Source organism: Lichenostomus cassidix, chromosome 7 (genome assembly GCF_008360975.1).
Source record: "Lichenostomus cassidix isolate B80296 chromosome 7, HeHo_3.0, whole genome shotgun sequence".
In the NCBI taxonomy this organism is placed as follows: Eukaryota; Metazoa; Chordata; class Aves; order Passeriformes; family Meliphagidae; genus Lichenostomus; species Lichenostomus cassidix.
This window is the reverse complement of record NC_139488.1, coordinates 28,261,709-28,278,873: the sequence shown is the minus strand read 5'-3', so window position 1 is coordinate 28,278,873 and position 17,165 is coordinate 28,261,709. Positions and strand designations below refer to the sequence as shown.

General features: G+C 39.8%; 1 protein-coding gene across 11 annotated transcripts in view; it reads right to left on the bottom strand.

Annotated features, from left to right (window-relative positions):
- The window catches only part of KALRN (kalirin RhoGEF kinase), a 476,294-nt gene that overhangs the window by 193,786 nt on the left and 265,343 nt on the right, over window positions 1-17,165 (bottom strand). For all 11 annotated transcript variants that reach the window (XM_085066971.1, XM_085066977.1, XM_085066972.1 and 8 more), the window contains exon 11: window positions 4,173-4,364. In XM_085066971.1, the coding sequence (XP_084923097.1) occupies window positions 4,173-4,364 (192 nt within the window). The remainder of the gene's footprint in view (window positions 1-4,172; window positions 4,365-17,165) is intronic.

Here is a 17,165-nt window from a genome sequence, read left to right as displayed (position 1 = left end):
TCCTCGTTCTTAAGTTAGCATCTGCATTATCAACCAATACAAGTAACACAACAAAACTAAGTCATCATTTAATTGTGCAAGAGGATTTTAAAAGTTCTTAATGATATAGAAGTGGTGATGTTGTGCTTTTCTGTCCACATTTTAATACTTGGAAATGTAAAGTACACTGCAGAACCTTAAGTATAAAACAGTGAGACAGTAAAATATTAAGATTCACACAATGAATTAAAAAAATGTTTTTCTTATGTGCCTTGAGAGTTTTGAGTCTTCAGGATGTGATCTTATGACATCTGCAACCTCTTCTCCAGGAGGCTCAAAAAATATTCTCTTTTAAACAAAATCAAATGCCAGCCAAGAATCCTGTATTATCATTTGATCATAGAAGCCAAAAGTTCACAGAAGAACAACAGCTATCATGAGATTTGTGATAAAAGTGCAAGATCTGACAATCCTGACAATAATTGATTCAGATTTCAAGAAAGAACCTGAATTCAATTACACTTAATCCTGAGAGAAATTATTCAGGTACAAGTCTGTTGAATGCATTTATCCCAGTGATAGTAATTTGTAACTTTACCCTGCCATACAGATAATTGGATTTGATTCCCAGGGTACCAGGTTTCTGCTCACAACATCAGAAATGCCTTTGTCCAAAAGGGTACAAAAATATTGACTACAAACTAGAAGAGCATAATGAATACTATAGGATAGTGGAATACACAAAATCTCATTTATAGGCATGGCAACAGGACAGCTGCATTACTCAAGAGTTATGACACTAACAATCACTTAGGGGACTACTTTCAATTTATGCCTCTAAAGTGTTATTACCACACCAGAAAGTCCTTGTTTCGGCCTACTCTAAGTATTGTTAAATAAAATAACTTTAAAAAACCATCGAAATTATTGTTATGCTTAATTGACTGTGTTTTTCATATTCCTTCAACTGTATAGCTCAGTGTTTAGCAGAAGGAATTTCTTTAATGCTTTCACATTAAATAAGCAGTGATTCAAGTCTACTGTAGTATAAAAAGGCCATTCTGAACTTACATTACCCAGGGGGATATCTACATTTAAATGACTACCTAATTCAACACTACCTATTGTCCTGAAGAAATTATAGAAAGACTGACTACAAAGGGAAACATTTCTTTGACAAGATCACTTTTTAAAACCAGAAGCTGTTAAAAGTTTCTCAGGTGCTGGAAATCTGAGCAGTTGCATGTGGAGATAAAGAGGTGGGCAGAGTACAGGTGAAGCAGTGAGAAGTTCACAGTCAATGAACTCATCCACACCTGGGAATTACCACATCAGAAACACAATTCAGCTATGCTAGGAAGATTGTCAGAAGAAACGTGTTCATTGCAGGAAGATATTTAAATATTTCCAAAAAAAGTGAAAGTGTAAGAATGATTCTTTCTACTTAATTCATCCTTTCACCAGTCCTGTCTCAATAGATTAATACAACATGAAATAATGAGAATTTGTGAAGATTAGATGAAAGATGTATCTACGTCATAGTTTTTCTGCATTAGGGTCAAAAAAATTTGAAGGGAATTTTTTTTTTATTTCCAAGGACATAAGAAGAAGAGATGTTCATAGTTTAAGAAATGGTTTTAAGAACTACAAAGGATGACATTAATAATTATGGGTATTATTAACTGATAATGCCTTCTAGAATAATGCAAAATATGTCTGGTGTTAATCAGGTTAACATGGCAACCAAACTGCTTTTTCCTCACTCCAAGAAACTCCCAGGTGATGGGTTTGGATGGTCATGGCAAGTCCAGCATTAGGTCCAACATGGCAGGTAGGAGGGCAAGGGAGGACTGTGTGAGCACTGTGACTCTTGGTAAAAAGCAGTAATGGAACTCAGATCTCCCACTATTTTACTGCTGCTGCTGCAGCAAAAGGAGTCTTTGCCTTGCCATCTGCTGCGATTTAAATTGATCTGTTATTATTTAAATTTACCTGTTTTATGTTCATATGGAAGAATGACAGTTACATTATTTAACTTGCCATTTTACAATACACAAGAAGGGCCAAGCAAGGCCAAGCAGTGACTCATTTCTACCTGAGCCAATGTATTTATAGCATAAAAAAGCCAAATACAGATCCAAACACGTGCTGAGGCTCTCCTGTTGTAATGCTTTGCCCTTTGCACCAATTTCCCCTGGTAGTATTTTGTTACTTCACTGTGTCAGTGGGGATCCCCACAGCTGGCAGACAAACACTAAAACCACAGCAACTTCCTCACTTAATTGTTTTGTCAAAAAAAACCAGAGATATTGAGTTGTGTGGCTTCAGCCAGCACAGAAATGTGTCACTGAAGGAGCCAGGTAGTGGCACACCCTGAAATTCCCTGAACCTGCAGAAAATCAGAGTGTTTGGCCCCCACAGGAGTGAATTAACACAAGGTAAGTAAGTGAAAAGCTCCCCTTGCAGAGCTCCTGGGCATCATCAGACTTTGAGGAACACTTGGACACTGAACAACTTTATCAACCCAACTGCTGTCATTCGTTATGATGGATGCGGATTCCTGTGTCCACCCTGACTTTGCATTTCCCAGCAATGCTACAGCTCCTTTGACTGTCCCTCTGGAGAGGGAAACACAGAATTATACAATAGTTCTGGTTGGAAGGGACTTTTATAGGAGAGAGGCACCCAGAGTCTGTCCACTCTGGACCTCCTTAAAAATGACACAAATTAATTACTGAACTTTCCAAAAAGACATCACAGAACCAATCTGTCCCATGGGAAAACATTAATGAGGCAGAGATTTAGCATTTACTCTCAACATCTAGAGAGCAGCATTGATGCTATCACAAAAGACTGGTTTTTAAAATAATTTTTTAAAAATGTGATTCTTTTATACGTCTGTATTTTTATTCACCAAAACAGAGCTCATTAAAACCAGGTGTGCAGAGCAGGAAAACTCCATTCTTGTGGAAGAAGAAAAGGAGTAAAAAAGCACTGCAATCCCAAACCCTTCATACAGGGAGGCTTTATTTCCCAAAACCAAATTAGGCTACACAATATCAGTAAGTATCTTTTTTTTACTAGTCATCACCTGCATAGGTGAATCAAGGTTAATCACAGCAGGAAACTGTCAGGAAATATTTTTTACTGAGGAAATAACCAATTAAGTTTCCCCAGTGGCAAACCAACATAGCTGCAAGTGTTTGAGCAACTGGGAACAACAGCATTATCCACAAGCTGAAAATTAACTACATATTAGTATATTGCAGAAGCAGGATGTAAAAGAAAAACCTTCATGTACCAACAGCTGTAATGGCCATGCTTTAATTCCATTTTCCATACACAAATAAACAAATGTGTGCATGCAGCTTCTGCTTCAGGGGCTCCCCAACACATTGAAGCCTCATATTTGAAACTTGTTTGTAACATGTAAATCAATGAGCACAGGTAAAGCTTTCAGCTTCTCAGAGTGTCTTCCTGATCAAGTGTGTTTTTGCAAACAGATGCTGCAGAGCATGAAAACAACCATCCTGACTATTTCCATCTCTCTCAGCAGAAACCCTGTCTTTAAGTCACTCACCACTGAATGGCCTTTGGACTGCAGAAAATGTGAAGTATGCTTTAATTACATCCCCAGTGGCCTCCCATTTGATGTCCTGTCCACTGTATCTCTGGCAAGACAGTCTTATCTCTGGATGTTTTTCAATTACACTAAACAGCATTTATTCAGGTCCTCACGGATTTACTGTATCAGTATGTGGCTGTCTTTTCTTTAACCATTGTTTTGAAAAGTCAAGTCTGCCTCATTAAACAACCTAAGATTTCTAGTAACACAAAATGATATTGGATACATTAATTAACATTACACTCAAATGGAATCCTCAGAGGATCATGCTGCTGGCATGTTTATACTTAATGTGTTAATATCAACTCGCATTCTTACAAGAGAATTGTTGCTTTCTAACAATATATTCTAGTTGCAGTTAAGCACTAGATATGCTGTCCCTATATTTTAGTGTACTGTAACATTCATATATTTCACTCCCATTTTATTTCCTCTTTATGCATGAAATGAACTGGATAATATCAGCCCTGTGTGGTGAAAATGTCTTTTCTCTGTGATCTGAGCTTTCAGAGACAGCCTCTTGCAGCACTCTACAATACACAGCAAAATTCCCTCAAGCACATCTTACCTCTTTGGTGTGGGTATGGAAGGAGACTGACATGTCCAACAGAAGTTTCCTCTGTTCCACCCTCCGGACAAAGTCCTGAATCCGAACTTCCAGATGTCGGGCTGCTTTATAGATCTCTTCAGGGTCACATTCCCCAGTCTGAGCCAACTGCTCTGCAGCCTCCAAGAGCTTGTCTGCATTGGTGTACGTATTCTACCAGCAAACAAAGCAAGAAACACGGTATGAGTAATACAGCTGTGGCAAGTAAACCCCTGAAAGAGGCTGCTTATCCTTAAGGCATGAAAGTAAGTGATTACCAGAGCTTTAAAACAAAACAGTATTTCCTACTGGCACTGCCATCTAGGAAAGGAGAACGTATAAAGCCACGTAGACTGATCCCTGAGTACACATAAAATAATTTCTTATTTGAAACACACCACCCCAACCCAGTCCTGCCAGGCACAGTAACAGGACTTCCCGCTTGTTTATTTCCAAGTTCCCTGCAATTTCTCAAAGATAATGCAATGAAGCAAGTGGGACTCACCAGCTCAGAGGGCTACAGTGCCTCATGTGACACTCAGCCACCAGCTTGCTGCAATGGACTCCCAACTGCTCTCACATTACAGCATGTAATCATGTCAGCCAGAGATGTCTCAGCCCCAAGAAATATTTGCATTTCACTGGCTTTTGTGAGATAGACCATGTTTTCTCACAAGCTTCTTCTATGTTTTTTCCTCTTGTCTACTATTCTGCATCATATTTCTGAATTGATGGAGTCCATGCAATTCACTTGCAGCTGCCAGTATGTAATGCCCATTTCCAGTTTGCCCAGAGCATGTACCTGCCCTGCATTACATACAAATTTGAACACTGCACTGTCCTGGATAGATTTACCCCACAGCCACGGCCTTTGTGATATGAGGTGTATGACTCCCATTTTACAGAACTGAAGAACCCAGAAGGGAATTAATGTACCCAAGACATGTCACACTGTCAAGTAAGAGATGGGAACTCCATCCAACTTACCTCAGGTTTCAAGCTACCTGCCCATCCTTTCTCTCTCTTTTTCACACTTCTGGAAAACACCACTCAACTAATACACTGGAGAGTTTCATAACAGCAGAAATGGAAAGTGAGTGCAGTCATCTTCTCCAGAACCATAGAGCTATGCCTTAGTCAGCTATGTTTAGCAAACGAAACACAGCCAGCCCTTGCTGTCATATAAAAGCTTTCTTCACTCAAGATGAGGCCAATAGCTGTTTGGTATTCAACACTTAACAAAAATAAGGATAGACAGAGATATCAGCTACATCTTCAGAACTGCTTGGCATTGGCTTAAGACTGCTCCCACTAAATTTTAACCTCCACATCAATGGACGAAGAATTGGAGCACCTTCCTTGTCAAAAACCTCCTCAGTTTAAAAATGCATTAACTTGATGTATATACACAAAATACCTTTGGACACTGTGGACACACGTGTACTTCTGAGCTTTACACAAACACTGTCAAAAATAAAAGCCATTGTGGCTAGCACAGGTCTTTCCCATGAGAACTTCTTCTGTGTTTTATAAACAAAGATAAAGTTTGGATGTTGTTAGAACAGTGTCTCGAGATTTGGACAGTTCAGGCCTGGCCAATCAGGCCTAGGGGGAGGTTTCTTACTGACCAATCTGGGTGACCTCTGAAAAGTCTGTATAGGTTGGATTCAAAATAATAAAGTCCTTTTTTTCTATGCCACGCTGAGAATCCGGGTTTCTTCTCTGCTAGTGGCTCAACAGCGACAAGCCATGAATCAAGCCATGTTGTTCCTGCTTAAATAATATCCTGCTGCAATCAACAGTTGTTTGAGAAAAAATTCAATACAGAGATGGAATACTGACCTCCAAGTGTTTAATGGGCGAAAATATTTCTGGTTATAAAAAGCAAAAAGAAAACAGCTCATTCACTGTTCATTTTCCCTGTTTCTGAGGGCTGACTATAAATATCCAGTATTTGCATTTCTCCTTTTTGACTGTGAAGAACATATTTGAGACAGTTTTGTTACCGATAGTAAATTTTTATTCCCTTACTTTCAGGCTACTGCTATAATGGTTAGGCTGTTAACAGCAGCAAAATTTTATGTTTTAATAATAACTTTTTGGAAACCTCTTTAGCTGAGAGTTTGTAAAAAATGTTCCATTTAATGTGATCTAAATTAGGGTCCAGTTTCACTTAACAGCATCCATTCTGAATGTTCCTCTTCCAATAGTCTTTGGAGCAGATGCCAAACCTAGCACTATTTTTCAATGTCTAGTCCAGGGTTTTTCACACATTACCACTACAACAGCTCCCACACCAGTCCAGATCCCTGAGCAGAAGTCTTTTATATGTAGCATTGACTATACTTGTAAACACCTTCCCTCTCTCTTTGTGGCACAGACTGGGGACTCAGAACACCTTTTTTGAAATACAGTATGAACACTTTGCTGCATTTGCCCCTAACACAGTTAGGTTCATCTCTGCTAAAAGCAACTACAAGTTTACTGATTCCAACATTGCTACATTGAATTACCTGTGGATGAGTTCACTGATGCAATGACCAGATGCAAACACGCTGGTGGAAAGGGTGTAGGCTGAACCCTAGACTTTGGGGGAAGAAACAAAGCAGACTGGCCTCAGCAGAGGCTCTGGCCTCACTGCACAGACAATAAAAGATGCAGTGGTCCAGAAGCAGCTCCTTTGCATTGCACAAGGTTCTCCAAAGGCAAAGTGATTTTCTGCAGGGAAGCTGGTTGGGTGTGGAAGGAGCCACACTCAGAGTTTTCTCTGGGCTGCAACAAGGCACTGTCAGTATACTGTCAGGGATCCTTCCCTGAAGAATTCATACCTAATTTTGGATGTGTTTACATAAATGTGTCATGCACAAAAAGCTTGAACACAACACATTTTGAGTATGGGGAAATTTTTGCTCACCTCTTTTTCTATCTTTGTCCACTGAGGTCACAGGTAAGTGTCTGGGTTTTAAAAACAGGTGCAGTTTATGACAGGAAAAACAACTAATGGATGTATTCTTGCCATTCTAGAAGGAAGGCCGCGTGCTGAGAGATTTCCAGCTCTCCGTTGCAGATTTAAGAGATTTAGGTACATTTCAGATCAGCAGCTGCAGTTTGGGAATTACCCACCCTTGCCTTGAACCCCTGAGCCTGATGTGCTCATGAAAGGAGTGTCCTCTCTTGTCAGCTGTCAAGATGTACACACAGCACAGGCCAAATCAGCCAGAGGTTACTCATCTGCAGAGGGCCTGCTCTACTTCTGTTTGTTTGCTTAAAGTGCACATATATCATACCAGAAGTTGTAACGCATATCAAATGTTTTCATGTATATCTATTTGTCTTCAAGCATTGAACCAAAGCAGTGATGAACCTGAGAGCTTCATCCTGGTTGGTGCTATAATGCTGCACTGCTTCCCTGCTCCCTACGTTTTCATCCTGAGCTTGCTCCCTTGTTAATAAGCACTTTGGGGTACAGACCTTTGCTTTATTTGTTTGAAGCAGTTTGTACTTTTTTGGTGTGACATAACCCTGGATCAGGCAGGGTGAGAATCCAAGAGAGAATTAAGTTTTACAATGAAGAAAAGCATGTAATGCCTGGCATCACATAGTTCTGCACCATTTCATGCACAAAACCAGCTTCCACCTCAAATCTATTAATAACCTTTGTATACCAATGTTTGCACAATGACTTATTTCAATCACAAAATCTGCAAACACAAGGAAATCTATCTATCTATCTATCTATCTATCTATCTAATCTCTTTATGATCTTCCCCACATTTTTAAGGCATCAATCAATTTAGTGCAGCATTTTGGTTTTGGCCCGTGTGCTTTCAAAGAAAATTATTCCATGTAGTTTTTACCTACTCCTAGGAACTACATGTGTAACAGTTTATTGCTGTATGTTTCTAGGCTGATTACATTGAAAATAGCTGCATCTAGAGGTAGTTCAGGGCAGACAATTTTTTCCAGAACAATCTCCCCCTGCACACTGTTTTACAGCTATATATTATATTTGAGGGATCACATTAAACACAAACTATATACCCTGGACTTCCCTTCCCAAGCAGATGTTGAGATAAGGGGAATGAGGCAGCACTAGTCTGTATTGATCAAGTTCTGGGGCTGTGCAAGGCAGTTCCAGGCCAAGGTTCCTTGCATTGATCCAGAGAGCTTTGTCACCTGGGTTTTACCATAAAAACAGGCATGGAAGAGATGGCATCTCTGGAGGCCAGTTAAGTACCAGCTAGAGAGAGAAAGAGGACTAGCTTAGATCTGATATTCTTGACTAAAGACTTGTGATGTGAATCCCATATTATGCCTACAGGCTGAAGTTTAGGAGACTTATTAGGCTTTCTCTGATGTGATATCTTCTTTATGTTCTTTAGAGTCGTGACTCGACTCTTCAGCACCACAGATGAAATCTCTGTATCAGCACTCCTGCTGGGAAGTTGGGATGTCGAGACAAAGTTCAAAGCCTGAGCCATCTCTGACTGAAAACAGTAAAAAGGATTTTACTGACTTCAGGGAGAACTGGGTCAGCCTTCTAACCATCTACCCAAGATCACAGGAGGAGTGAAAAAATTGTAAAGGGCTAAAAATAGGACTATGGAGACCTGGTACCTGTTCTGTGCATAGACAGTGGGTAGAACTCCTGCCCAAAGAAATTACAGCACGATTCACATTGGCAAAATTATAATTATGGAGCTGATTCTGCAGTTCTTGTCAAGCCTTATAAACCATTGTTATCTTAATTATGAAGCTCAGTTACTGCTATCAGATCCTTTGCTCAAGCTACTTTGTTAAAATTAGCTCCAGTATTTGTTGAGGTTAAGTGTTCTCAGAGTCAGGACTTTGTGGAGAATTATATCTTTAGTAACTTGATATTCTAAAGCTAAAATATGTGACCACAATGAAACATTTCTTTGATAAATAAATCTGGGGCTTAAGGAAGCATCCATCTTTGTCAAAATTCCTCCTCCCTTAAGTAGGGCAAAGGCTAAGTGCATATGATGATCTAATATAAGTTGTGATTTTATTCCATTTGAATTGCACATAATCAAATCAAGACTTATATTCTTACTTGTGCTCTGTTGCTCTAATTCAAAACAGACTTACCAGGAATTACAGTTACAGAAGTTACAGGCAGAACATGTCTCTGAGGTCATGCAAACACTCACTCTGTCAGTACAAGATTGGTCCCCACTACACATTAGAATGGAAACCTCTTCAGACTTTTTAAAACAATATCCAGGCTAATGGAATTTCCATCAGCACCTTCTTCTTCAGACTGTTATTCCCTTAAATATGGCAATTCATCTTCAGTTTTTCTTGCCATAATTTCACCCCAATTCTCCTTGCATTGCTCTTCCTGAAGTTTGAACTCTTCAAATACTACAGCCTGTTATATTCATCTTTTGATGAACATGCAAGAACATGCCTACTTCTAAATGAATCAATCACATCTGTATAACTACTCTGAACAAATAAGGGTCTCAGGTAAGTTAGTGAGTGCAAGGATGTGAATGTGTGCCCAAGTATCACTTGACAATTTCAATGGCCTTAGTACAATTGTCAGAAGTGCATCTATCTGCAAGCACAGTCAGGAACCATAATGCCTGGAATGTCACCTATGCTTCAGCAGACCAGCATTTTTCAATATGAATTAGATATAAATATTCCCAGGAATGACAAGGTGGATACAACCCAGAATCCTCACTGACCATTGTGAAGAACCAGGTATTTTTCCACGTATTGTTGCTTTTATTTATGATTTTCCCTCAGGGTTCACATAAAAGCCAAGATGAATTTATTATTTGAATTTAAAAGAGTGACACTTACACATTACATCAACTGCTGAAACACCAGATAAATTGATTAAAGGCTACCTTAGACCTTCAAACTAATAAATAAGCAAGATTAGAATTAATAGCTGGGAATACATTAGCTAAAATAATTCCTCTTTGTGCTATTTCATATTGAGTGCTTACTTTAGATTAAAAAAAATGTTGGCTATGGTGTATTTCATCCCATCAATTGTTCATCTCAATCAGGAGTGCACTCATACATCGAGTAGAAAATACTCCCATTACCACAATCATGCTAATTAACTCCAGTGTGATCACAACCATTATTCAATGAAATGCCAGTGAAATATATAGCGAAATAATGTTTTAAATTACATTGAAAATCATACATCACATCCAATATTAATAAGTATGTGAAGACACATGTGTGTGTACATACTACAAACACACAAAGAACAAAAACATGATTGGCAAAGATCTACACTTCTCAGCCACATTCAATGTCATCCTGAGATGAAGAGACATGGACAGCTGGGAAAGCAAATTACATGTACAAATTACAGGCTCATTTTGTGCTTATAAGAGTATTTTAATTTTTACTTTCTGCCACCATACTGCTCTTCTGGTAGAAGCATATCCAAAGAGAATATTGAAATGAGATGATGAAATACTCCTCCTGCTGTTTCAATATTTTACGTTCTTTACAAGGATGTATAAGAATTAGGGAAGATATCTGAAATGTATGACTATTGGCTAGGTTTTATTCTAGTATTTTATCCTTGGTAATATAAAAGAAAATAGCTCAGTCCCTTCACTTTCAAAACATCCTTGTACAGGAACAGGAATGTGAAAGTGAGCAACAGCAAGGAAAGCAGGACAATGAAGACAACGAAACAGTAGTTCTGGTAGCAAACCTGAAACCAAACTGACAGTGCTCAGTGTTATGCAGCACAGTGAGTGCACTGCTAAAACAGAATTATCACTGCCCAATTTCATAACTGAGTAACTTGCAGAGTGTACAGTTGAGAGCTGCTCAAGTCACTCTATGGTAACTGAGCCTTTGAAATTCAGCAAAAATGAGGAAAGCATTTTCTTTTGTGAAAATGACAAGGGAGCACAAGAAGGCAAACTGTCAGGAGTGAAATACAGCTCCTTTTGAAAGCTTCTTGAATGATTAATATCATCAAAAAACCCAGGTGGTTCACAGCAAAGCTCCACAACTTCTTTATCATAGGGGCAAAAGGGAAGGCAGGTGGAGAAATAAACATGCAGCAGCTCCAAGGTGAGCAGCAATCCAGGAGGGCATGGTATTGCTTTCTGTCCCAAAGGCTCAGTTCACATCTTTTCTGAGCCCTACAGACACGAGTGCAATCATGACAGCTTTATCAAGTCAGGTTGGTCTCTGGAATTGAAATAACTCCAGGCATTCTGGGTTTAATATCATGCTCATGGTTTGGAGATTTCAAAGACACAGCAACAGTATTAAAAGGCTTTGGACTGTCAGCAGCACTGGGAAAAGGCAGCACCAAGTGCAACTGGCATTATGGTTGCCTTGAAAACAGAAGCAGAAATAAACCTGTGAGGATGTGAATTCTGTGCCTATTTTTTAATAAAACCTACTTTAAGACAGCAAAGCATTTCCTCTCCATTTCCCCCACAACCACCACCCTGACTCAGCTATGCTCTTATTTCCATTAACGCGGAGATAGGTTATAGCATCTTTCCTGAAGCCCATTTAGAGTGACATGGGACTGTTTATAGAATGAAGTAATGTTAAACAGAAGAAAATTTGACAAAACTTTGACCAAGCTTCTCCTGAGCTTTCAATTTAAGAATTCCTACACAGCTGCATATTGAGAGCAGGCAGTCTGGAGCACAACACAGTGCTGCATATGCATCACATAACAATAATTCTTTCTGTCTGGTAATATATGACACAAACACACCACAGGCTGCTGCAAAAAGGAAAGTGCACCACTAATGCATCATAGGACCTCCAGCTCGCAGTGAACTCTTTTTTGCCATAAGTGAAAGGCTACCTCTGACAAGCAAATTGATTGTATACAGAAAAAATACCGAGGAAGATATGCCACATCCTTTTAGCATGGTCAGTGCACCGCTGCTACCTGAGGAAGGATTCAGGATTTAGTTAAATTTTTGCTGCCACTCCTTTGAAATACAGATTTCCTCCCTAACACTGCATCATGATGCTGCATTGCATCAGCTCCTGTGCACCAGCCCAGGTGGGAGTGGTGCAGGAGATGCTGTCAGTGAAAGCATCTTGTGGTGCCATATCCTAGCACTGTCTATATTCCCTCAAGATTCAGAGGGGAGCCTGAACCCCTTGGTGTTCTCCTGGATCCCTCCTATTTGCCCTGTAAAATTTAACTTGTAGCAAAGAACCACTTAAAAATTGATCACTTAAAAAAAAAATCACTTTTCTTCCAGAATAAACCTCACACTTCAGTACACTGCCTGCCAGAGACAAACACACAATTAGAATAAAACATCAACACTTCTGTTTCGTTCACAATTTGGATATTTCCCTTTGGCAAAAGGAGGTTTCTCAACATACTCTGTGAACAGGAATGGTAAAACACCACCTGCCCACCACTCAGAAACACCCATCCCCATCTCCCTGCTCTCTGGACCTCAGATAATTGCATGGAGAATGTCCCTCTGCTATCTACAACAATAAAACAGTCTCCCCCAGCTTCAGTTAAAGTTGAAGTAACTTTTTACTTCACGTCCTTGTTCTAGCCCAGCATCTTCACAAGCAGGTCAGCAAGACAGTCCCTTTGGATTCAGAATCTCTTCACTGTCAACATTAATTCATCTCTCTGTCATGGTTTACACATTGGAATTTGTTTCAAATGGGTAGAAGCCATTCTCTGAATCTTATTAGATTTATAAACCAATTTTTCACCACTGTTATTTCTCTGACATGTGAACTGTCTGTATGGCTTACCCATCAAATTAGTTCTTCAGAGGTGCCACCAAAGCACGATGGACTAAAGGCTTAGTCTTCCCTAAAGTTTAAAAATATTAAAATCTCCTGTAACACCTAGGGAGATGTATTGCATACTTACATTGAGGAAAGATGGAAGGAGGTTTCACTACCATGGAAGTAAAAGACCATTTTATTTATTTTACACCAGACTTATTCCTACACTTTAGAAAAGTTCCAGACAGGAACTAACATTTTTCATGTTGGCCAGAAAGCACTCATATGGGGTGCATTTTAAAAACGTGTTCGACTGTGTGAATGAAATTCAATTCAGCTTATCCATAAGCACAACAAAGATTTAGAAAGATATCATGGTTTTATTTCTGGCTCTTATTAGGGGGCCACACATGATCTGAGATAAATATATCTTAATAATGACTTACAGTGAGAGATCTGGTACAGAGGCATTCCCACCAGAAATTTTCATGCTATAAAATGTACTGATTTTTGGCAAGTGGTATATCTCCATGAATGTTGCAGGCATATGAGATACTGCCTCTATAATCAACATCTGCCATGTTTTTTACTGTTAAAACATCCTGAGATCTTTCTAGTGTATTCTTTATTTAGTGTTACTGAGTCCTTTCTTCTCCTTATCCAATCCCCTTCAAAAAATCCCAAATCAGCCCCGAAAGCGCAAGACTGGCCACGACATGAGACAAAAGCAAAGATCAGAGAAATTCTCTTTGAGTTGTCTTTTGATCTCTGTCTGCCTGCTGTCCCTGTGCCAAACCCCAAACAGTAGGATTTGGGCACCTGCCCCCACCCTAGAGGCATGTCCAGCAGGTCCAAACAGCAAGTCACACTCCTCCCAGCATTCTTATCCCAAAATAATCTCCTTTTTGCACATCCCCATGTTAGCACACAAATCGGATTCTGCTCTGTTCTCTGAAATATCTTTTTTTTTCCTGTCCCACATTTACATGTGCCTATAAAAAACCTAAATTTGCAATGGTTAAATGACCTACTGACCCAATTCCCCATCCCAGGGGGGAGCACACTCGGGAGAGATGACTGGCATTTCAGCGTGGCTGCACAGCCCTGGCACTGCTGTGGGGCTGCTTCTCCCCCGTTTGGCTTTCAGTGCATCACAGAGGAGTGAAGCCTGAGCAGTGCCCACCACTCAGTGTGCACTGAGGAACTGTGCTTTGGCACAGATAAAACTGTGAATCCTTTGGGAAAGGGCCTGGAACTGGGAGGAGCAGCTTTCCCAGTCAGAAAAGGTTACCTTTTTCCAAAGGAGGAATGGTGTGAATGGATCCCCAGCTGGGTAGTATTTGCCTGTGCCACAACATCCACCTCTGATTTTTAAAAGATTTCAATTAGGTCTATTTTGAGATTAAACAAACCCAAGCAGACAACAGAAAGTAACCCAGATTGTGCCAGATCTCTCTCTGCCACTGTTGAGCACTGCAGGTTTCCAGTCCTTCCTGCACTCAACTTTGATGGGTGGGCATTGACAAATCCAAGCTCTGGCTGTCAATTTAAATCCTGGCAAAACAACCAGGAGCCAGAGGCTGAACCCCAGTGCTCTCAGCCATCTCTCCTCTCCGAGCAGAAACACCCTTCATTCCACCCAACAATGCACTTGCTTCAGCTGACACATTTGATGTGAAGGCTGCACCTCCCATTCTTTCATATTAGCGAGTCACAACTACCCTTTTACTCTGTGCACTTCTGAACTGAGCTTTAACATTACTCCAAAGGAGGAAACAGCAGGCTCGGCTCCCTGCTTGCTGCAAAGCTGTGCATCTCAGCGATGTCACAAAGACTCACCTACACTGCACAGGGAAAAGATATAGCATTGACAAAATCTCATGCATTGAAGAAAACACCCCAATAATATTGAGAGTTGAGTGTTAATAGGAGCCAGGGCAGTTGTTCTGGAGCACATAGTGGTTTCTGTTGTATCAGCTGCATACTAAAACAGGCAGTCATGCTAAACTAACACGTGTGCACACGCTCACTGACAGTTCAGAGACACCTCCTGTCTCAGTTCCTGACTTCTTGCAAATTCTGCAATTTCTTTCTCCCCAAACAAGCTCCATTTTTAATGTAGTGGAGGCACAAGAAGGCCGATTCTGCCTGCTTTTCTCATGTCAATCTTAGAATTTCTCTCCCTAGCTCAGCAAAGGAGGAGAGGGTTCTGTGTTTCTGCCTGTGGTGGTGCTCTGAACCAGACACTAAACAAAGGTGCCTAAATGCCTCAAACCAGATGCCATTTCCATGGTGACACAAAACAGTGCTTCCTTGGGACTCGGTTATGCAAAACCAGACCTCACAGCCCCCAGTTATGGAGGGGAATATTAATGGCTGGATTACAAGCACTGAATCAACAAGTGAATTATTTATACACACATTAGGATTTTTGTCCCTATTCACACGTGTAATTCTAAAAGAACTGTGTAAATCCACTGAGGTTGCCCTATCTTTATACAGGAGAAATTGAGATCTGAACACCATCCCAGGGAAATAAATTTTAAAAATAGGTTTACATGCAATAAAAAGCTGGTTGAATACTACCAATTTATACATAATCAGTGTAAAGCCTCTGCAATAGTCTCATAATGCAAGTGTAGTTTTTAGACAATTCAAACACCTGATGTGGGACTAAGAGAACATTTTTCATCTGGACAATTAGGGATCCATGATAGGGAAAGAAGAGAGGGACAATGACACTGCCAAGCAGCTTTTCTGCAGTGCAGAACCATCAAACTGGATTCTCCACTCTTTAGAAAAAGTTAATTATAAGCAATTTATCTGAAATTGGAAGTGTGATTTTGCTCTAAATCTTGTGCAGCAGAGTGATCAATGGAACTTAATCTGCTTCCAGAAAATTTGCACAGTGATAATGAATCTTAAAATTTGTCCTTGAAAATTATTTTGCTCTGTTACTGCATACAAATCCCTGATATTGGCTTAATGCACATGAAATGTCCTTTTACCAGTATCTTCAAAGCAGCCTATTTGGGATTGGCAGCAATGTCATAAGCAGTTGCTGTGGCTCATGTTGTGCCATTCTCCTAAAGCCATCACTGGCTGGCCCAGAGGCAGCAGCACAGCCTGGGGCAGCTCCTTCCACTGCACTGGAACAGAATCACAAAGTAAGAATGCTGATACAATTCACAGTGTCACTCTTGTCCCCTTGAGCCTCCCCGTTATCAATAGCTACAAGAAATTGAAAAGTACCAGTCCACCATCACTACAAATGAGACTTGGACATTGCTGCAATTAATCTTCTGGAATCGATAAGGTACAGTTTGATAACCTACTGATCTGCCAATAAGAAAAGCACAAAGAAAAATGACCAGAAAGGTTCAAAAGCCTTCAGATGATGATGGTTTTCATCAACACAGACAGGTCAGTCAGAAGAGCAGTGGTTCTTTTAAATGGGTATATTTCACAGAAATTGTCAGTGGTTTTGTTTCAGCTCTAGGTTTCTTCAGTTAATACATCAGTACCCTACTGAATATATTTTTAGTACTCAGTTTATATAACATATCAGTGCTATAATTTTCCAGTGTTCTCTTCAACAAATTTTGGGCCTTGAAACAAATTCCAGGATTTATCTTCTTTAGGAAACATTGGCTGTCTTTTCTAATTAAAAAAGAAATTAGTTCAAACTCTCAGAATTCACCACACAATAGAAATTCTATTTTCCAGAACCTCCAGAATTAAAAAAAATATATTTCTTAAATAGCTTCATTGTCTCCCTTTCTGCCATGGGAACAGCATTATGCATTTATAGGAAATTAAAGGAACATATTTTAAAGATGCAAAAATAAACCTACCCAAATAAACCAGTGATAGGAAGCTAGCTCCTGGCAATTGTGAAAAAATGCACTCTGTTGCCAAGACTCAAGATTTTATAGGGAGCATTTAGATTGTGAATCATGCTGCTGGAGGTTTAATGAAAAGATCCAGCTGTCAAGTGATTTTGGAGGAGAAGAAATAGGAAAGAAAATCACCTTGAGCTGGAGGAGAAATACACTGAAATGCAAACTCAAAGACATGGCATAATAGACACAGCCCTTCACACAAGTGCCAGGAAAATTTCTGTGCCATTATAGAGCCTGTCTAAAAACAGATTACCTGCTACCACTAGATCATAGAGTACCACTGGCCACCAATTCAATTCCACTGCTTCCAGAAGATTTGCCAGGATGC